Source organism: Vulpes vulpes, chromosome 2 (genome assembly GCF_048418805.1).
Source record: "Vulpes vulpes isolate BD-2025 chromosome 2, VulVul3, whole genome shotgun sequence".
NCBI lineage: Eukaryota > Metazoa > Chordata > Mammalia > Carnivora > Canidae > Vulpes > Vulpes vulpes.
The window spans coordinates 107,598,288-107,621,371 of NC_132781.1; the positions used below are offsets into that span (position 1 = coordinate 107,598,288).

General features: G+C 40.5%; 1 protein-coding gene across 6 annotated transcripts in view; it reads right to left on the reverse strand.

Annotated features, from left to right (window-relative positions):
- Positions 1–2,289: 2,289 nt before the first annotated feature.
- PRPF18 (pre-mRNA processing factor 18) overlaps positions 2,290–23,084 on the reverse strand; it is an 83,367-nt gene continuing 62,572 nt past the window's right edge. For all 6 annotated transcript variants that reach the window (XM_072749496.1, XM_026016333.2, XM_026016324.2 and 3 more), the window contains 4 exons: positions 21,409–21,549; positions 21,214–21,285; positions 18,710–18,865; positions 2,290–4,844 (listed from right to left, as the gene is read on the reverse strand). In XM_072749496.1, the coding sequence (XP_072605597.1) occupies positions 4,764–4,844; positions 18,710–18,865; positions 21,214–21,285; positions 21,409–21,549 (450 nt within the window). In that variant the 3' untranslated portion in view covers positions 2,290–4,763. The remainder of the gene's footprint in view (positions 4,845–18,709; positions 18,866–21,213; positions 21,286–21,408; positions 21,550–23,084) is intronic.

Here is a 23,084-nt window from a genome sequence, read left to right on the forward strand (position 1 = left end):
AAGGTTGTATCATCTGCTAAACTCCACACTAAACTTGAACACTCAAGTGTTCTCTCTGCACCTCTGTATCTAAAGAGCTTTTTAAAAGTAGAGTCCTTTTGGGCAGTCCGGGTGGCTGAGGGGTTTAGCGCCGCCTTCAGCCCAGGGCCTGACCCTGGATACCCAGGATCAATTCCCACATCAGGCTCCCTGCATGGAGCCTGCTTCTCCCTCTGCCACTCTCACTCTCTCTCATTAATAAATAAAATCTTTAAATAAAAAAATTAAAAAATAAAAGTAGAGTCCTTTTGCCCTGAAATCATCTTCCAGGCCATTTCCATCCTTACCTCTACTGATCATTGATAGTTTCAATCCATGGTTTTCAAACTACTGGTCACAGCCCACTGATGCATTGTACACCAGCCTGCAGTCACAGCCAGCATATGTTTTAAAGGGATACAAGAGAAGAGGTTGGGAATGCTTCTGCTGCAGTGATTTATGGATGTATTACGTGTTTGTTACTGCTTACTTGGAGCTGTGGTCCCAATGTTTCAAAAGCAACAGCTCTAACACTCCTGCTTCACCAGAGGGCAGAACCTGTAGCCCAGGCTCAGATGGTGACACCGAGTCTGCAACTGCTCCTAAGCCTTAAAGAGCAGTCTGATGGGAAAGGCAGTTTGGCTTCGGCAAGCTGTCAAACCGGGAGTCCCAAGAGGCATGCAGAGCAGACTGCGCAAAGGACTCTTGCTCGTCGTGGGAGGAAGCTCAGTGAACATTTCCGAGGCCACCGCTAAACTCGACAAGCAGCTCGAAACTTCTTAGCTGCTCTCCACGGTGAAAGCAGGTGTCCGGCCTGAATGCTGTCAGGCAAGGCCGAGAACGATTTTAGAGCTGGTGCTTCAAGGTGGGGAGGAGACTTGATGGGATGGAGCTGCCTGGTTCAACAGAGGAATGTCCACGGGCAACGCCAGGCCTAGTAGTTCCAGCAAGTCGCACCAAGGATCTCCGAATTTACAACGGGGGAAGAATAAGTAGGTAATCAGTGCTTTCAGAAGACACTGTTCTGGCAAGTATTTAAAAACAAAAAAAGCAACTCATTTTTTAAAATGATCATGGCTCCAAAATCTTGAATGGGGTCAGCTCACACCGCGGCCACCGCCGCCAGCCACACTGCTTCCCCCCTAGTTATTCCACACCACCAGAACATATTTTTAAATTTCAAAAGATTTTCAGAATATACTGTTAACCATTAAAGTACTAGCGTGTGGTCATAATTCAGCCAATGGAGCTACGGGGTCTGTGATGAAAACCAGTTGCCATAACAGTGTTCCCACAATGACCCCTCGGGGGACTGGCGCTGGCTCTTCACACTCCGGACAGCTGGAAACTCTTACACAACTAGGCCGTGAGAAAGTGCTTGCAGCTCCGGACTCCCAATATGATCCCATACCATACATTTCTACTGGATAAAGTTGGGCTGCGAGGGGCTCCAACGGGAGTGCACTGGGGGAGGCCCATCTCCCAGACCCTCAGACAAAGGAAATCGCCATACTGCTACTTAATGCCCCCCTTTCACTGAAGCTGCCCCTCTAAGCTCTACCACCTTCTGTGTTAAAGCATTAAAAGGGGGAGATGGTGTGGCTGAAAAGGGGCTAGTGATAGGAATCCCCAAATTCAAACCTACCAAAGACTCTGAAACCCTGTACCGTGGTCTTTTCTAAACCGTTCACTTTCAGAATAAATTGCTTTCTTTCCAATAAAAAAAGACAGTTGTAGTTCTCGAGTATTTACTGAGGTCAAAACCCAGGGCAATCTGAAGTGTGAGGGCAGGTCAGGAAATCACCAGATGGAAGAACTTAACCCCCAAGAAGCCCTGGTGCTATCAATCCTATTTCCTATTCCTCCCAGTTCTCACTGAGCTCAGAGCAAATCCCGAGTTCTGTGACTCGGGACAGCTGCCTTCCCAGCTCGCATCTCTCCAGACCATCCCCACCCTCCTCAGGAGACCTAAACCATCCTCGTTCTCTCTCCCTCAATTATCTTTGGCCTCAACTTTATTTTCCTAATTTCCCCCAAAGATTGAAAGCACAGCCACGGCTTCCAGGTCGTTACAGACTCTGTGCTGTAATGCTAAAATATGCTGCTTGGTCTCTGCAGTTGGCAAGAGCACTCCCAGGAAATGCAGCATCACCTCTGAGAGAAAACCAGCACTGCATTATATTCGAATCCAGAAAGACAGAACTCCCTTGGACAGGAGTCTTGGCTGGCAGTAAAGCAGAAAGGGAAGAAGGTTTACTTTAGGGCTCGGAGTGATTTTTAAAGGATGCTTTTATTATTTTAAAAATAGCTAAAACCATTAATAGAACTAAAACTAAAAAACACAAGCATGCAGTATCTGCTGAACTAAAATTTTCATGATTTGGAGAACACGAGAGGTCACTCTTCAATTTAGCCACATGCATATTCATAGTTACCAGAAGACCTTTAATTTCAGGGAAACGGAAAACTTTTCTAAGAACCTGCTCCCATTTACCCAAGCCCCAAATGGTTGACATTGACAGACTGTGGAATGTTACCGTCCCACCCCACCCACCCCGCCAAACGTTCTATCCATACAGATCAATTCTGGAAGGCACAGGTGTCACATGATCGTTTCTTCTTTATGTGGAGCGTTATTTAACAGCAAATGGAAAATGACACGAAATCAATGGACTGCCATGCTGCGGTCTGAACAAAGCAATTGGGGGAGTATTCATTCAACACTATTTATCAACCAGTCCGACACAAGACTACATAACTCGAGTCCAGACTATCGTCCTGTCTTATGAAAGTCTATCTCTCATTTGCCCTGGAGTAAGCTCTCCTAAGCCCTAATTTAATCATAAAAAATGGTTTCCAGGGGCGCCTGGGTGGCTCAATGGTTGAGCGACTGCCTTCGGCCCAGGGCATGATCCCGGAGTCGCAGGATCGCATCCCACATCGGGCTCCCTGCATGGAGCCTGCTTCTCACTCTGCCTGTGTCTCTGCCTCTCTCTGTGTCTCTTGTGAATAAATTAAAAAAGAAAAAGAAAAAAAGAAATGGTTTCCAAAGTGTGAAGGGGGGTAGGGAGTGAGCCTGATTCAGTTCAGGAGGGCGGGCTTCGGCCACCCTGTGCAAACACCCAGCAGAAATGATCCGATCGGCACAGCCATACACAAGTGACCAACTGCAAGAGGCTTTCAAGCCCTCCCCAAAGGGGCCACAGTAGGGGATGGTGAATCTGTGTGAAGCTACCCCCACCTACGACCCAGCTGACTCTACCTCCTACCACGTCCTCTCACCTTTTCAACTCTAAACTGGCTGCAAGTGGGGCAGTCAGAGCACAAAACAGTCCCTGCTCAGTAACAGCTGTTGCTGCCAGCACCCTGTTGTTGGTGTTACCCTGACATGAACACACACTGCCCCTTAGCACAGGGTTCAGGAACACTACTGTGACAACACTCTAGCAACAAGGACACAAGGACCAATATTCATTGAGCTCTTCTTAACTGCCAGGCGGTGTGGTAAGCATTTTATTTGACTTGACCACCACAACAGCACGCTGAGGTATACACTCCAATTCCTCAAGACCACTTGGAGATGGGGCAAATGAGGCGGAGATGGGGTAGGTGACACCCAGGGTCATGCACTCATGGGGGGAGAGTGGGAATCTCCAGCTCGGCAGTGCCGACTCAGGAGTCCCCCCTTACTGCTGTCCGACACCCGACTTCACCTGGGCAGGTCCACTCCATTCACCCACCTTCCTCTATTAACTGAGTCCTCTCAGCTTGCAGAGCGCAGCAATTCATCACCAGTATCTGGGTAGGACACTGTGTGCAATTCAGAAGTCCTTGTCTGTGCCAACTCAGACCCATGACCTACTGTCTTGGGCAGTGACCAGAGTCCTGGCACCTTGCTCCTCTGCCCAGCGGCGTCGAGTCTGGAGGAGCAGTCAGCACAGGCCAGGCAACGGGGAGACTTGCAGGCAGTCCTGGTCAGGGAAGAACCAGTGGCATCAAAACGTCCCTGTCCTTGGCTAGCTTGACAATCCACTATCTCACCTTGAACCTCGATGCATTGGGGTTCCTTAACTTAAACTTCTATTGACATAACATACCATCTTTTTTGAACTTCAATTTCCTGTTAATTCTTTCTGTCCCGAGAGGTGACAGATACTAAAATTTACACTCCTTAGAAGGTAAAAGCAAGCCTTGAAATGCAAGAAAAACAACACTTGAGTTAACAGTAATAACATTTACATTCCAATTCTATTGCAAGATGGCAAAAGTTCAGCAACGTTTAAGGACTATAAAGTTTCATTAAATGGTTCCATATTTTTGTTGAAATATATAAAAATACTTTTTATAAATGCTACATAAAAGACAATGTGAAAATTATCATATTTTACAGAAAAAATTAAGTCCATCCTTAAATGTTCCTTTTTAATCATCTAACTGCCAATTCTCAGGTCTAGAAGGAAGAGGTCCCGTTAGACCCCCTTCTGTGACAGTTGTCTACACATTTAAATTCGAGGAGAAGTCTTCAGAACTTAATTTCTTGCCTATTTATAGTAAATGACACAAAAATCAGTTTGCAGCCAGAGGTGACAGGAGAGCCAACACCATTTCTTATAACCGAGAGAGTAGCATGGGGAGAACGGAACCACAGGAGGCTGCACTGTTCTTCCCTTGCTCTTGCTGGTGATTCCTGAAGTCGGTACCACATCCACTGCAGTTTCTTGTTACTTAGACACCACATGCAGATATCACAGTGCATTGTACTCCACACATTTTGATGGATCTGTAGGAAAGTGCTTCTGGCAAATGGTCATTAACCTCTTCAATCCCTAAGAAAACAAGAAAAGCAAAGACTGGTTATGATATGGCTGCACTGTCCTGAAGTACCCATCTCTATGCTGGTTTGCCCATGTCCCCCCTGAAATGCAGCAGCCCCAGTGACACCACTCAGATAGACACACATGGAGAGAAGGGTCTGTTCACGTGCACCCAGGATACACTGAACACAGAGCAAAACCGTCCCCAACAATAACAAAAGTTCTGGCAACAACCCAAATGTTCTGAGGGAATATATGAATAAGCTTTAGTATGCTCACAAATGGAAAGTTTTACAGCAGTAAAAATGAATTAACTAGAACTCCAGCAGGTTCCAGTAGAGAGTTGAGCCCAAACGGCCCAGCTAACACACCCACGCTAGGTACCCAGACAGCAGCTATGTATCTAGCAAGTGCTACGTATGTACCATCCTCTCAAGAATTAAGAACCACGCAAATCATCAGCCCTGTTCTATGGGGGAATTCTGTTGATGAGGGATTCTGGATGAGAATAAATGATGTACATAAATCTCAGAAACAACGTTGAATGTAAAAAAATAAAGTGGCAAGGGCTACGTAAGTATGTCATTTTAATAAAACTGAAAAACAATTTAAAACAAAATATATGGCTTATAAATAACCTAGCATGGTAAAATTACTTTTGAGAAAAGCAAAGCAATGACAAATTCAGAATTTCTGGGGTAGAGGAGGAAAACTGTCAATGATCTTCAGCATGTCCTAGTTCTTAAGCTGGCCTTAAAGGCCTGGAGTAAGGCCTTTAGATAGATTTTTTTTTGTATCTCATAACTTACATATTACATGTATTCTTTTGTATTACAAAATAATACATGATAAAAACATTCTAATATAATCATTAGGACATAATCCAGCATTGCAAACCTCACCCGGCTAATCCTTCAGAGCTCAGTGGACAGACTCCTGTGCTGTCTCTGTCTTGTACCTCTGGCATCCATTACCACACTCTGGTTCTTTTCAGGCAACTACATCACACATGTATTCGGGTCTCACAAATATCAAGTGCTTTTTAATCTCTTCTGCAGTTTGGCCAGTTCTTGACCCATCTATAACTTTGTAGTCACTTTTTAAACTGCTGACAAGAACTGTCACTATTAGAATTCACTTGGTCTCTTTCAGCTCATCCTTCGGAGTCTGTGAGCTTCCAACATCCTTAGTTGGCATTTAGTTTTTAGTTATCTCTCTGCACTTTCTTATCCACCACTGAGCAAACATACCCCTAAGTCATTATCCAAATTCACCAACAGGAGAGGGACATGACTAGAAACCTGCAATACGTCACTACAGATCTCTCCAGAACAATTCCAGGAAGAGCTGTGCCTATTAACTCTTTTTTTTTCTACCAGTAAACAAAACAAGACGACGCTCTACCCAATGCTTTACTGCAATCTATATATAAATCACCATCACCAAGAATAGCGGCACTTAATTTTAATGACCCACAAGGCAGTATCTGGCACAAACTATTTTAAGGTTTCTCACCTTGGGTACAGAAAAACTGAAGTCACCCAGCTAATTATCACAGTAACAAGAAGAATGAAATCCTATCACAAGCCAAAGGCTGACTATGGTCAGAGCTGTATCGGATACTGAATATGAAAATGTATACAGCACACTGCCTGCTTAATTAAGATTCTCCCAGGATTCATTATCTTTCCTCAAAATGATACAATGAAATATCATCTGCTCTTAAAACAAGAACGACGACAACAAAAAGTCCCTGCAAAATCTCTTCGGTGCCACAGTAGTAACTAGACAACACAAACAGAAATCCCTTCAAATATATACTGAACTAGAATCTAACATATTCAACATCTTGAGAATCATGATTTTCAAACATTTTACTTCAAGTTTTTCAAAGATTCAAAGAGCATCCACATCATGCTACTTAAGAGCTAGGTATGTGGAGGAAGGTTACGTTTCAACTGACTTCCAAAATGACCTCTGCACACAGTGCCAAGGAAGATCATTTGCCTGCCTTGCTCTTCATTCATGCGGCGTCCCCTGTGCTGATCAGGTCCTTGGTTCAGAATGAAGACCCTTCCCTCTCACAGTCCAGCTTCTCCCGGTGTGAATTCTAATCATCTATACACAGGACTGTAATCTGTAGCCCTGGAAATATATGTGATAGGACGAGTCTGGCACCTTAAATTTTCCAAATCAACAGGTGAGAAGGGAGAGGGCTAAGAGCGAGCACCCCAAGGAAACGCAGGCAGCCTTAGCCGACACAGGGCAAGAATGATCCCGAGCGCATACAAGGCAAGCCAGTGTCCAGACTGCTGGACGTAGTTTTTCCTGTAAGAAATGGAATCCTGGCTATCGGCTCCTTATAGGAGATATCTGTGATGCTTACTTAACCTCACTAAGCAGATTCTAGGATTTAAAAATAAATACCAGTATCCTGTCTGAAATCTTAGCTGCCAAAAGGTTGTGAAATTCAAGTCTGAGTCATAAATAGTTACCATAAAACATTACGATACATTTTTGCAGAAAGGATTGATAGTACACAGCACCAGTTTTTCAAGGGGTGAAATGTCAGGACAGCATATGGTTATTTTCCAAACGGATACCAATCTTTTCAATTAGATCCCTCGGGATTTCAGTTTTAAACTGCTTGAGGATGCTTAAACCAGTAAAACAATGAACTTGCTTAGCTTAGCTTATTGCAAATAGCTTCTTAAAAACTGGTGCTACCTTTCAACATAATTTTTATTTCCATGAAAGCAATACATTTATTTTAGAAGTCTTTATTCAGAGGCTAAAGTGTGCAAAGTACTGTTCTAGGCTGAAAATACAGGAAATACAAAGAAAAAATTCCGACACTCATTGAGATTATATTCTGAGGGAACACAGACAAGAAAAATGAGTATCTTTAACACCTAATGTTAGATGATAAATGATATGGAGAAAAATACAGCAGGGAAGGGGTGTGTGGATATGGGGAGTGGCCAGAAGGGCATTTTGGCTTTTACTCCAAGTAAACCAGGAAACCATTGCAGACCTCTAAGCAAGAGAGCATCATAATCTGATTCATATTTTAACTGCATTGCTCTGATACTGTGAAGATACTGAAGAGGGGCAAGGATATGGGGCACCTGGCTGGCCCAGTCAGAAGAGCATTCAACTCTTCATCCTGGGTTGTAAGTTCAAGCCCCATGTTGGGTGTAGAGATTTTTTTTTAAAGATTTTATTTTTATTACTTTTTAAAAGAATTTTATTTTATTTTATTTTTATTTTATTTTTTTATATATTATTTATTTTATTTATTTTATTTTATTTTACTTTACTATTTATTTTATTTATTTTATTTACTATTTTTTATTTTATTTATTTTATTTTAATATTTTATTTTATTTTATTTTATTTTATTATTTTATTTTATTTATGAGAGAGAGAGAGGCAGAGACACAGGCAGAGGGAGAAGCAGGCTCCATACAGGGAGCCCGATGTGGGACTCGATCCCGGGTCTCCAGAATCACGCTCTGGGCTGAAGGTGGAGCTAAACCACTGAGCCACCCGGGCTGCCCAAAATTTTATTTTTAAGTAAAGAGCAAGAATAAGAGCTCAGAGTCTAGGCAGGAGACCTGCAGTAATCCAGGTAAGAGAGGCTGGTGGCTGAGCTCACACGGCACCAGCAATAGTGGTGAGAAGGGACCAGATCACAGATTTACTTTGAATGTAGAACCATCAAAGATTGCCGACACACAGGTTATGGGCTGAGATAGAAAAATAATGCCATGTTTCGTGTATACATGTTTTTTAAAGTCACCTATTACTTAAATAATATTCTTCTGCCTCTCTTTCCAATCCCTAAATTCCACTACCCCCAGAGGCAACCACTTTAAATCTCCTGTTTCTTCTATTTACTGCCATCTTTCTAAATATTGACAGAGCTTGATTATTTTTGCCTCAAAATAGTCTGTACTGACTTCCTACTGTGAAAGCGGAGGCTTAATCCTCTTACACCACACCCGCTGGCCCCTCAAGGCGCACACACACCTAAAACACTTTTCTCTTCCTTATCCTCCCCAATCACAATTCCTAGTGAATGCAACACGCAGGATTTACTGCGTGTCTACACGCAGTTTTATACTGTCTACACAATTACTCGTAGCAGAGTCGCAGAGTATATTATGATATTTCCTTTCCTATTTTTCCCCATCTTTTTGCTTATGTAGATACTACCAATTTACTCTCCACCAGTAGACTCCTCTCAATATGACTGAACATAACAGGTCATAGATCTGTTCCATTTTTCTCCTGGAGCCCTCTACATGTTCTGACCTAGAACAAATGAATTCCAGGACAGATCTCTCTGTACTGCTATCCTAGAGCCTCTACTATCCTAGAGCCTCCCTTCCCCTCCAATCTGGCACCTCCTTTTGATCCACTCCTGTGCTGGATCTTGTTTGCTGGACCTTTTTGGTTTCCCTCACTCACTGTGGCAGAGCACATCCTCAAGTACAGGCAATACAATATAGTGGAGTTAGGATTACTCGGGTTCAAATCCTAATTCCACCACTTCCTAGCGGTGTAACCTTGGGAACTAACTTCTCCATGGCTCAGTTTCTCCACTTATAAGACAAAGAAATTATACCATCAACCTCATATTGTTCCTCTAAAGTGCTAAAGGGAAGCACACAGAGAGCACAAAAGAAATGTTAGCTATAATGATTCCAAAGAAGATGTGAGAGGTCACATTTTTAAGACATTTTGAGACTTGTCTGAAAATATCTTTAGCCTATATTCACACTTAACTGACAGTTCAGAGAAGAATGTAATTGAGTTGAAATTTGTTTTCCTTGCTATGACACAGGTACTGATCCACTGTCTCCCAGCTTCCAGAACTGTTAATGAGAAGTACGATGGCATCTGAATTCCGGAGTTTCTGTAAATGATCTGTTTTTTCTTTTCTCCAGAAGCATTTAAAGTCTTTTATCTTTGGCCTTCCAATATTTCATTATACTAGGTCTTGATGTGAGAGCTTTCCTGTTCATTTACTATATATTTACTGAGCTCTTTTCATTCTAGAACATTCCTATCCTTCAGCTCTGGGAAGTTTTTCTGTATTAATTCCTTATTTTCTACCCACCAATCACTCCATTCACTTTTTCCGAGTATCTGAATAGTGCAGTCTTCTAGAATGATTCCCTCATTCTCTTATCCCTCTCTTTTAACTTTTATTTATTCATGAGACACAGAGAGAGAGATAGGCAGAGACAGGCCGAGGGAGAAGCAGGCTCCATGTAGGGAGTACGATGTCTCTTTTAACTTTTGGATTTCTGCTATAATATTTAATTTCTAAGAGCAAATTTTGACTTTTCTTTTTGGCATACTGTCCTTATTTCACGGTTGCAGCCTTACCTAAGGATATTAGTTAGTCCCTTAATTGAAGGGTTTTTAAAAAAATTTTTTTTTCTGTTCCTTTTACTACAACTCTTTGTCTGAATTCCTTTTTCTCTATGTGTTTATTTTGGTCTCTTTCACATTATAAATTTTCTGTAAAGGTCTGATGATACTGGGTGAAGGTTCATATTTACGAGCAAGGCACTGAAGGGCTGAGGGAAACTCCCTAAACGGGCAGGGCTTGTCAGTGGAACTTCATCTGGAGACAATAAGGCAGGCAAGCTAGTTTTTTCATTAGAGGAATTCTGAATGTTAGTAACTGTGGATCTTTTCTCTGGAGTCAGTTCACAGAGAAGAATCCTGTTTTGTTTTGTTTTGTTTTTTAAAGATTTTATTTATTCATAAGAGAGAGAGAGAGAGAGTAGAGAGGAGAGAGAAGCAGAGAGAGAAGCAGGCACCACGCAGACAGCCGGATGCGGAAATTGATCCTGGGCTGAAGGCAGGCACTCAACCACTGACCCAGGCGTCCCTGAATCATCTGAATTCTTGAGTGGAAAGGTAAAAGCCCAGCTTCCAACATCAGAGGAACCGGGGGAGAACAGGAACTACAGGTCTCATTTGTCAATACACAGACTCTCAATTAAATATCGTGTTTTACTAGGGCAGGTCACCCTTCCTGAACAGGACAAATCCCTTAGGAAGTCAGCTTTCTGCTAGAGTAGAAGGACAAGAGGGCCCACTTGGGAAAGGGAGAAGGAACTTCTGGCCTACTTATCCTAATTCTCAACCACTCCCTTGTTATCAGCCCCAGTCTGGCCCAGGAGCCCCACATCTAGATTCTTCCAAATTCTACACAGTTTATATTAATGGCTCCTTAATGACTCCTCCCCAAACAAAGTTAACCAAACTGATTTTTTTAAAAAGATTTATTTATTTATTTATTCATGAGAGACACAAGAGAGAGAGGCAGAGACACAGGCAGAGGGAGAAGCAGGCTCCATGCAGGGAGCCCGATGTGGGACTCGGTCCTGGAACTCCAGGATCATGCCCTGAGCCAAGGCAGATGCTCAACCGTTGAGCCACCCAGGCATCCCATAAACTGATTATTTTTAATGAGTATGTTTCAAGGAAAATATCTGCACTTAAATAAAAGGTCCACTGATGGAACGATACACTTAAAAATGATGAACAAGGTAAATTTTATGTGTATTTCACCATAATTTTCCAAATATCTAATTGAAAGCATTACAGAATATGCTAGATAGAGTATCAAAATATCAAATACAGATAGTTTGGTATATTATAGCACGTGATACAGGATACAAATTCAGCATAATGAAAGTTGCTTATAGCCAGATAAATCAATGAACCACTACATCAACCTGCATCCACTAAAAAATTAGCATTTTTAGGACACCTGGGTGGCTCAGTGGTTGGGCAGCTGCCTTCAGCTCAGGTCTCAGATCCCAGGATCGAGTCCACATTGGGCTCCTGTGAGGAGCCTGCTTCTCCCTCTGCCTATGTCTCTGCCTCGCTCTCTGTCTCTCATGAATAAATACATTTTTTTAAAAAAAGTAGCATTTATTTAAAAATTAGCATTTTATTTATTATTGCAGAAAACAGTAACTTTTTAAGACCAAACCAAACCAAACCACAATCACAATTCTTTAGCTAGACTTGCCTTTTCTTTTATAAACTCACATTAGTTACCAGGACTTGAGGATGATTTTGTTGTACGTAAGTAATCTCTGTACTGAGGTATAAAGACATTGCATCACATTAATTATTTCTGTACCTGTCACTACTCTACACTGTAAGAACAAAGTCTTGAAAATGGAACAGATCCATCTAGTGACACAGTCCAAGAGTGTGAAGAGTAAGAGATTAGCTGAGTGCCATTTTCTACCTAGCCAGTTAAAATTCTGTCCATGAGCTGCCAGAAGGTAGAAAAGGAATGAATTGGCATGAGACACATAAGTTAAAATTTAACCCTGACTTCGGACTGAAGGAATACGCATTTGACCTGAAACAGAACATTCAAAAAACACACATTTAAGAGTGAAAAGTTAATTTCTACAATTTCAACTAACACACAGTTAGGCAGAAAAAGGCCAATGCTTCAAAAACTGTCTAAAGGAATTCTTTTCACACAAGATCATTAAAATTGCATTCATCTAAATAACTCATTCTACCTTTTAAATAACTCATCTGGATCTTACTACTTGGGATGATGAAAAGTCCCACTGCAAGTATCAAAAGTATAAAAATTCTCAGTATCTGCAAAACTTAATGGAAACTTAAAACTGATAACTTGGGACTAACTCAGTCTGCCTTTATGGTTTACAGCAAGAAGCAGAGCTGCACTTTTTCACTTGTCTGAATGCTTCTTTAAGAGAACATATTTCTAGCTCACAGGCTCATCGTTTCACAGCAAATAAAGTACAATCACAAGTGAGAATTCCACTTTGAAAACAGCACTTGCCTGCTTGCTAAGTTAGTAAAAATTTATACTAAATGACCAATTTGGGGGAAGAGTCCCTTTATTTGATTAGCAGGCTTTCCCAGTGTAGGGTGATCTGTTTTTTTCAAGCATATAGTTGAAAAACAGAAGACTGAGTACCCAAGTTAAATGTTATCAGTTACAATGCCAGCTGAGAAAGAAGCATGCACTGCTTACACCATCATGCCCCAAAATGTGTTTCCACCGAACACTGGATTTCTAGGGTATTAAAAGGTGATGTATGTGATAGATAAATGCTAGCGGTATTTTTCTCTAAACGTTTAATAGGGTAGAATGTATTAAATAGGCAAACAGTATGCTACCACGCAATAACCTGCCTTTAAGAACTGGTCGATCATAGCCAAGAATACCAGGAGGCAGCATGAAGCCACATGACCCACACGTGTGACATAAAATTTGGTGCTTAGAGAATGTTTACCAGCTAACCATGATTGTATACTCAGTGTATGGATCAAGTTGTGTGACCACTCAGTGCAGTGATTAAAGTGTCTGTTTTACCATCTGGGGCAATACATTGGTATATTATACATTTATAAATGTTCCATGAACAAATAAGTTTGGCAAATGCTAGTATATATGCCAAAACCTGAAATACGGATTGAAATAACTGACAGAAAATGCTGGGATGATGTCTTTACTAGGGAATTTACTAACTTATATTACTGAAAACAACATTTGCCTTTTAGAATGTTACAACTTTAAGAAAAATTATTACAAATGAGTATTACTCCTTAATCATCTAATCCCCAAAGAAACCTGTATTGTAACACAGAACACATATTAATTAATCTAGATGTATCAGGGATGTTATCAGCAGGAAACAAAAAACACACACAAACTTGATGGTAGCAATTCCAAGAACTTTACAAGGGCATGGGCAAAACTCGGGACCAACAAGAGACAGTACAGTACCCCAGGGCTTGCAATACTGGGAAGTGGTAACCAGCCTGCTCTGAAGCAGGCAAGGAAAAGGGAGTGGTTCCAGGTGCCCAGAAAAGGTAACTGTATGCAGACGGCCCCCTGAGAGAAGCCACAGGACTCAGGTAGAAGGTGCCCTAGGGACTCCATAGGGAGAAGGCCAGGGAAATAAACACCCCAAATCTGTTTTTCTCCCACCTACAAAACGTCTTCCTGTCCTTCAAACTGCCTACTCCAATACAAAGCCAAAAAGCAAGGAAGCCTGTCAAAGTTGTGCATAAAAGCCAGAGAACAAGGTGCAGAAGGAGACCTGCAGAGCAAACAGCCACTTGATGTCCATTTCAGCTTTTCTTCCTTCTTGTCTTTAAGGACAAGTAAAGAACGCCCAAGAGGTGAACCTTTTCAGTACATGTCTTTAAATGACTGAATTATAAAGTCTCTCAATAACCAAGAGCTTCCTATAATCTGTATAGAAGCAGCTTTACCCAAATCTGGGCCAAAGGTTACATCTGCATTTGGCAGAACAAAGTTCTTCAAGTTACTAATACCAATTTAAATCTGACCCCAGATTTGAGGCTAGCTAATAAACTATACAACTCTCCTTTGATCTGCATGGTACAAAAACTCTCCCTGCGGTGTGTTTAATTTTTGTGAGCAAGAGAACAGTTCAAACAACTTTCTCAGTTTAAATTCTACAGAGGTTTGCATAAAACCCCAAGTTGAAATCATGGTACAAATAAAAAAAAAGCCCCTTGAATTGTTTTTGACCATATTTCCTAACACAGATATTTCTCACTAGGTTTTTTTTAATTTTTAGATTTTTTTTTTTAAAAAAGACTATGTGTTTATTCATGAGAGACAGAGAGAGAGGTAGAGGCAGAGAGAGAAGCAAGCTCCATGCAAGGAGCCCTATGTGGGACTGGATCTCAGGACTGCGGGATCACACCCTGAGCCAAAGGCAAATGCTCAACCTCTGAACCACCCAGGCATCCCCCCTCACCAGGATTTCTTTCTTTCTTTTTTTTTTTTTTTTTCAGGATTTCTAAATAAAGAATTATTCCATACTTCCAAGATTCCATTAAATGATGTCCAAAAATAGGCAAAATTAACCTATAGTTATACAAGTCAGAAGAGTGGTTACTTTTGATGGCAAGAGGACTTGGGCCAAGAAGAGGCATGAACAAACTTGTGAGGTGCCACCAGAAATGTTCTGTATCTAGATGTTTTCCATCTTGATAAATTCTGATGCATATGGAGAATCACTGAGTTGTACAATTAAGATTAGTACACCTTGCACACTGTTGAGGTTTATGGTACCTCCATTTAAAAAGAAATAGTTACCCTACTGAAGGACTTCCACAATTACCTATTCAGCAAGTATCTTGAGGTAGATGTGTGGGGTAGGCGGTTACCAGAGGTCAGCAAATGGGTCCATGGGCACTGGCCTCCTGCCTAAGTGGAGTTTGCCTGGATCGCAGCCACCAGCTGCTCCGACACTACAGCTGCAGGGCCTAGGACGTGCAACAGACACCGGGAAACGCAAAGCCTCAGTATTTTCTACGTGATCCTTTAAGACAAAGTTTGTCAACCCCTGACTCCAACTTCAAATAATATATTTAAAGTGTTTCTTTTTAATTAGTCCAGAGGCAGCCTGGGTGGCTCAGTAGGTCAATTGTCTGCCTTCGGCTCAGGTCACGATCCTGGGATGCTGGGACGAAGCCCCACATCAGGCTCCTTGCTCAGCAAGGAGTCTCCTCCCTTTCTCTCTGTCTACTGCTCTTGCCTACCTGTGTAGGCGCACACTGTCACATAAATAAATCTTTTAAATAAATAAGTAAATAAAATAAAGATTAGTCCAAATCCACCTCACTTAAACACCGAAGTAACAGGAGGGAGACTCAAAAGACAAAACTGCTAAGGCAAATTACTCCATCCGCCGCCACCAAGAATTTCATAAAACTCTCACATGGAAGTGGCAGTGTTCTTTGGCCTTGAGCTGCTGAGAGCCATAGGTTTATTGTAAAACATAAAAAATCAGCATTTTATTTGTTCTTACACAATGCTAATTTAATTTGGTATCTCTTATTTTAAAAATAGAAGCATACAATTTTTTAGAAAAAATTAAAAATTATTGGCATATTACAAAAGTGAAAATCGAGCAACACTGATAGATATTCCTCCAAGGGAACAACGAGCTGAAGTGACTCCGGCACCACTGAGGGTAAACATCAGCTGACATTTCACACTAGCCTGCACTGTCCCATTATGACAGAGTTGAGACAAAATGAAACACTGCTTCAATTTGGCCAATATGAAAATCAGGAAAATAAAACACAGGGGGTCAGGTTTCCTTAACGCTCAGCTCACTCACTACTGATAGTCATGGGCATGTGAGTTTACAACCTTAAGTTTAATCAATGGCTGCAAGGGAAAACAGCAGAGCAGAATGAAAGCTATCCAAGGACCAAAAAGGGCAACAGTTAAGCTGATGCTTGCAAATATCAAGTGCTGGGGAGCTCCCTCTTATCTTCCCAGCGCCCCTACTCCGGTCTCAGGGCACTTCTGTTAAAAAGCTTCTTTGTCCTATTTTTGCAACCTCTCGTAAGTCTATCTGTATTCCAAAAATAAACATTTAATAAAAAGAAAACTATTGTTTCCTTGCGCTGATTAAAAATGTGTCTTCCTGGGCAGCACAGGTGGCTCAGTGGTTTAGTGCCGCCTCTGGCCCAAGGCCTGATCCTGGAAACCTGGAATCGAGTCCCACATCGGGCTCCCTGCATGGAGTCTGCTTCTCCCTCTGCCTCTATCTCTGCGTGCGTGTGTGTGTGTGTCTCTCTCATGAATGGATAAATAAAATCTTAAAAAAAAAAAAAAAAAGCGTCTGCCTTCCTATACTAGTTGGTTCTTAACTATAGGACAAGTTTACCCCCTTTTCTGCCAGAAAGTTCCACCCTTATCCACAGCTCTCTTGCTCAGATCCCCACCAAAAGTATCCTTTCTTTCAAGGATGACAGAAAGAATAAGATTTTCACATTTCTTGTCCTATACAATATTCAATCAGCAAATATTTATTGAGCACCCACCACTAACTAAGGTACTGTTCTAGATTCTGAGTATCTAACACTGAACTATGTTCTTATACCTTGTGGAACCTATACTAAATTTATGATGTCTAATAATGTAGCATAAGCTTTCATTAGACCCTGTAGCGGCCATATTATACTATTAATTTTATTGCACATATAGCCCACTCAATTCCCTAATCCTTCCTCATATATGCATTGCTCAGACTATATACTCAAGCAACAGGGCCACTGGATTCAATTTTTCCTTTCATCCTTGCTAAATATTTTTTTTAGAATCTTTTTTCTTTCAGCCAAGAACTTCTAGAATGCCAATGTCTTTTCTACCTTAACACACACCCTACCCTTGTTGTCTGTAAATGTGATAAACCTCTCCATAAAGTCAACCAAATTAGTCATTAAAATGTTTAACAGGACAGCACTGAGGTGACTAAGAACCCCATGACATCTCACTAGCATCCACCCAGATAGACATGGACCCATTATTCAATACTCTGTGGCATCCCGCACTCAATCAGCTATGAATCCACCTGACTGTATTATCATATGAACATCTGTCCACAAGAAAATTATTGGGCTTAAGTCAAACATCCTTCTAAAGTACAGTATATTTACCAATTTTCCCTAATCATCTTAGGGAAAAAAGGAGGATTTACTTATTTTTTTTAATGGGAAGGTAACAGTTAAAAAGGAAGACCAATGGAAGAAGAGCAGGTCATTATATAGCTTCCAAAAGTAAACCAGAAATCTTTAAAAATGCTAGATATATTTTTGAGAAGAAAATAAGTTTGTGGGGAAATGGGAATCATGCCATTGTTGCAAAACAAAAAGCTGTCTTTAAAACAATTTATATATATATACAAAAACAACCAATTTATATAGCTAGATGAACTTTGACACTATGGCTTTGGCCATGGTACAGTTGAACACAATTAGCAAATTTAATCACCGGAAACCATTTTCTATTGTTAACACCAAACGACTTTCGACTTTCCCCTCCCCCCACCGAAATAAAAGCTTTTTGCCTCCAATACAGTCACTGGTGGTTATTAAAAAATGGAAAGGCCTTTGAATCTCAACAAGTATATTTGAACTCTGTAAGTTCTACAATTCATATTAGGGAGTCAAGTTGAACTCCTATTTGAAAATGTTAATATATATGAATAAGGCATAAAGCATGACACACAAGTTAATCTTCAGCACTTGGAATTGAAATCGCATAACAAGATAATTCATGAATGTGGTAATAATTGTTCTCTGGCACAAAATCTGAAAGCATGTTACGCATTTTAAGCAAATTTTACATTTTAAGTAAACTTCCTGAGTATCATCTTCAAACTTTAGAATTAACATCCGGCACAAGTCATTATACAGACACAGTCTGGGATTTTTGACAATTTGGCAAGAGTGGGATAACAGTTGACTTTCTCCCCCCCACTAAGGAGAAAAGTTTTACCCAACAACAATGCAAATGAGTTTATGCGAGGCACAAAGGACAGTAAGAAAATAAACTATTAACCAAATCTTTGGACCTCTTATGTCGAGAAGGGTCATTAAATGTTACTGAAAATCAATTAACAGTGTTTAATTAACAGTTGATTAAAGCCAGGTTATTATTATTCATACCTTCTTTTTAGCCCAGTAGATGTTAAATAAATCTTTCTGGAAAGTAACAAAATGAGACTTACTACTCAATGGTCTAAATTAGTCCTTCTTCACTAAACTCCCAAAGCCAACTGAAATAGTATTATTTCAATGCTAAAGTAATTAAAGCACAACACCTCACCCCGTCTGGTGACATGTATGAAACTACAAGGTTTCTATTTAATTCCGTGAAGTCATGTTTACAAAAAGTGGACTTGTGTCCTAGCATACCATATCCAATTTGCTCTAATTCTTCTGCTCTCAAAATTGACACTTTGGGATTTGTATAATGTTAACCTCCAGAGCAATTTCTTTCCCTCCCAGTTGCTTACCTGAATATATTTCCGCTGTGTTTCATCATTTAAAACATGTGCAACATGCTTAGAAAAAATCTTTTCTCTACCAGTTCTGGCATGGATACCAACCATGGTGACACCTATGGGCCAAGGGGCATTTCCAATGGCCATCTGAAGATAAGCATCATTAGCCTAAAAAAAGAAAGTTCAGGAGATCAGAAAAGCAAAAAATACTGGGTTGGTCCCAATTTGTAAAATATTTCACAGCCCTTTGTGACATAATTTTCATCCATCTCTTGAGCATGTTGAAAGTATTACCATTCCCATTATTCAAACAAAAGAAATTAAAATAACGAGGTGATAGACTGCCCTGCCCCAGACCACAAATGTCCGTGGAAAACCAGAAACCAAAGCTAATCCTGTGAGTAAAAAGACAAACATTCCTTTGCAGCCTTTGTGCGCTGGAAATTAATGCATTTCAGATCTGGAATTACCAGGTAGGTAATTTGATGCACTGACAAAAACTCTAGTTCAGTGTCCTTTAGACCCAGTCTTCTCCACAGGTGGTCACAAGTACAAGATGGAGGCCAACTGGTTTTTCACGATCCAACCTGCTAAACCCACTGCCGACTAAACCCACTGCCCGCACGGCAGTGCAGGCCTCTGAAAGCAGTGGGGGCTCTGTGAGCTGGGACTATCACACCGGGTCCACAGCAGATGTGTAAACAGAGATTAAATACTAACCCTCAAGTCGAATAGTTACAGGATGAGATCGGTTCACTTTGGCCCCTCTACCCCTCCCACCTGCCAAGAACCTTAAAATAAAAGCTGCAAAACGTAAAAAACAGAAACCAATCAAGACAAATGGCCCTCTTTCTAAACCAACCCTGGCTACCTATGAGGGGGAAAAAAGAATAAAAGAGAACTCAAGTAAATTCTGAAAGACCCCTAGAACTTTGGAGAGGCTCATACAGTCAAGTCTTGAGGAGATTTTAATTTCAAAAATCAAATTCCTATGTGACTGATATGTAGAGTTGATTTTAAAAATCAGGGGCTACAAATAGGTTACCTGGAAGATCATTTTCTACCGTGAAGACAAATTTGAATTTGCTCTCTTCAGTTTTATAAGGCTTAATTTTAAAAGAGCACATTACACACTTTTATCACAGATTCTGATTTGTGTCAATTTTAACACTGGATATTAACTGATAAAATTTCCAATATTTAGTTTCCCCAAACATCTTTTGAGAAAGCTATCCAAATAGGTTATTAAAGTCTCTTGGTTCTTCTGCAGTTTACACAAAATAAACTCACTTGCTTCTCAAATATGAAAATGCAAAGAGTAACAAAAGGGAAGGCACGCTGGCTAGTAGACAAGTGACTTGATCTTTCTGCAGTGATGGTGACCATATCTACCTATTCCAAGGCAACTGCCTTTCCTAAGTTACCATGCAACTAATAGAAACTACCCAAGAATAAAATTTATGGGCGTAAAACAAAAACATTTCCTCTGACAAAGCTAACTAGATCTCAGAGGGAGTAAAATCACTACTTGAGCCTCATTAGCACAAGGCTCCTGTCAACCGGGAATGCCAGCTAACCCTCTAAGTACAGATACTCAAAGGAGCACAGGGATAAGCACTGGCACTCCTGCTTTTCTGGCAGAGCCCCATATACTGTTCTGGAAGGGTCAGTGGAACAGCTGCACTGCAGCTCCTTAGTCCTACACTCTTGAGAGCCAATACTACTAGAAGCTTCCCTCTTCAGACTCTGCTTACGGGCCAGACGCACAGGCACATTTCCAAGCCCCACTACTGGTACAGCAGGCCATTCTCTTTACATTCCCCTGCACCAAACTGACAGCCTTCCACTCCCCTTTCTGAACTCCACCCCAGGAGTGCTGGGACACGGGAGCTCGTCCCACTGCTGCAACCTCCTAGAGCCCATTCAGGACTAAAGACACCAAAGGCAAGGGGAAAAGTCTTCCCTAACAAGGGGGTCTGCTGTTGTTGCTGTTCTGAAATAGGAGAGATAAATTCTGGCAACCTTACTTGGAACATTTTCTCATACAAGCATAAAGGGTGGTGAAATTCCATTGTATCGTTAGTACAATAGTTTAGCTATATTACGGATTAAGTAGGCTTTTATAACTGGCCTGGGAAACTAATCTACATAACATTGTTTCTATGGGAAAATTTGTTCCAAGCCATAATCTTGAACAATCTTTGAAATCCAATCCCATTCATGAAATGAACATTGCCAATATCCAGTTCATGCTCTGAAGATTTTTACACCTACCTTAAAAATGACTAAAAAAACCAATGTGGTCAGAAAAGTTTATTCTCAATGCCTTAATAATCAAGCTGTCAATGATTTAGAAAATAAAAGGTTTGAGGTTTTTTTGTTTGTTTTTTTACTAATTCATTTCACATTTATTCTTAAAGCTCCTGTGTAAAATACTTCCACATCAAATGAACATATTATACCACAACCTAGATAAGCTCATAATCGTGATACTGATGGACAGCATGGTAATGTACCTTCACATATTCTCTCTGCAACATGAATTTAATAATATCTGTTATGGATTCTTTAATATCAGCAGGAAGATTCTGGAAAATAAAAAAAAGAATATTTTTGAAAGCTGTGTATGGTTACAGACTGCATTTATTCTAATTTTTTATACTGTTTTTTAAAAACTCAGTTAAATAAAAGCATTTTTCAAGGAAACTTACCCTTTTCCGTAGCTTTCTGAAAAGAGGTCTGAGATAGGATTCAGTCTGTTTTTGCGTAGCACTGTTCAGTTTGCCCTGTACACTGCGCTTCACATAATCTTCTCTGGCATTCAACTCTTTAGCCCAAACACCCAGGAGAAACTGTTGAAAGAATGGGTAAATTTAGACGACAGTGCCCCCCAGTGGTTCAAAAAGTTTAAAAGTTCTCTAACATACTGAACAATATATTATCATCTTCAGAATAAATTTTTTCTAATTAAAATATCAATATTTAATTAATGAACTATTTCTGCTTATTTTGTCATGTATGTTTTTTAGTGCCTTTGGCAAGTCACAAACTTCCCTATTCTACATAGATATGTAGAATATACACATATTCCTAGCTCAAAGATAATCAATTTCCCCCTAACAAAGACTATCAAATTCCAAAGGTAATTTTTCAACAGAAATAAACTTTTACTCGTATTTCTACTAAAATTCAACCCACCTAGATTTATTCACTGTAATACCATATGTGTTGTTATAATACAGAGGGGGCATACCCCATAGATACCACAGGATTGGTTCTAGACCACTGTGTTAATGAAGTATCACAATAAAGTGAATCAAATGAATTTTCTAGTTTACTAATGCATTTAAAGTTATGTTTATACTATAAACTATTAAGTATATGATAGCTTTATGTCTAAAACCAAAAAACAGCAACAAAAAACAACAAAAAACCAATGTATGTACCTTAACTGAAAAATACTTTAATGTTGGAACACATGCCCGGGTAGCTCAGTCAGTTAAGCATCTGACTCTGGATTTCAGCTGAGGTCACGACCTCAGGGTCAGAGGTCACGAGAGAAGGCCCCTGTGTCAAGCTCTACGCTGGGCATGGAACCCCTGCTTGAGATTCTCTCTCCTCCTCTCCCTCTTCCCCTTCCCTCCCCTTAAAAAAATACTTGATTGCTAAAACATGTTCATCATCATCTGAGTTTTCATGTCCTAATCACTGATCACAATTCACCACCACAAACACAGTAATAATGAAAAGGTTTGAAATATTGCAAGAATCACGAAAACTTAACAGACAGACACAAAGTGAACAAATGCTATTGAAAAAAGTGCCGATACACCTGTTCAACAGATGATGGCCACAAACCATTAATTTGAAAAACAACAACAACAACAAAACAAAAAACCCAAAACAACAACAAAAAAACACCAAAGAAAACTTCATTATTTGCAAAGCACAGTAAAACCAAGCACTATAAAATGGGGTATGCCTCTATTTGGACTTTCAATTTTTGTAGTAGAGATGATAATTCAATTAAATACTCCCATTAAAGCACCAGACTAAAGGAGAAAGAAGGAAAACAAAGAACAGAAATAAACTATAGGGATCCCTGGGTGGCGCAGCGTTTTGGTGCCTGCCTTTGGCCCAGGGTGCGATCCTGGAGACCCGGGATCGAGTCCCACGTTGGGCTCCCGGTGCATGGAGCCTGCTTCTCCCTCTGCCTGTGTCTCTGCTCTCTCTCTCTCTCTCTCTCTCTCTCTCTCTCTCGATCATGAATAAATAAATAAAATCTTAAAAAAAAAAAAAAAAGAAAGAAAAAGAAACTATAACCCCTCCACCCTGCCCTGGAAAACTACCCTGGTGCCCCTAGGGTTTAAAGGCATCAAGAGCACGG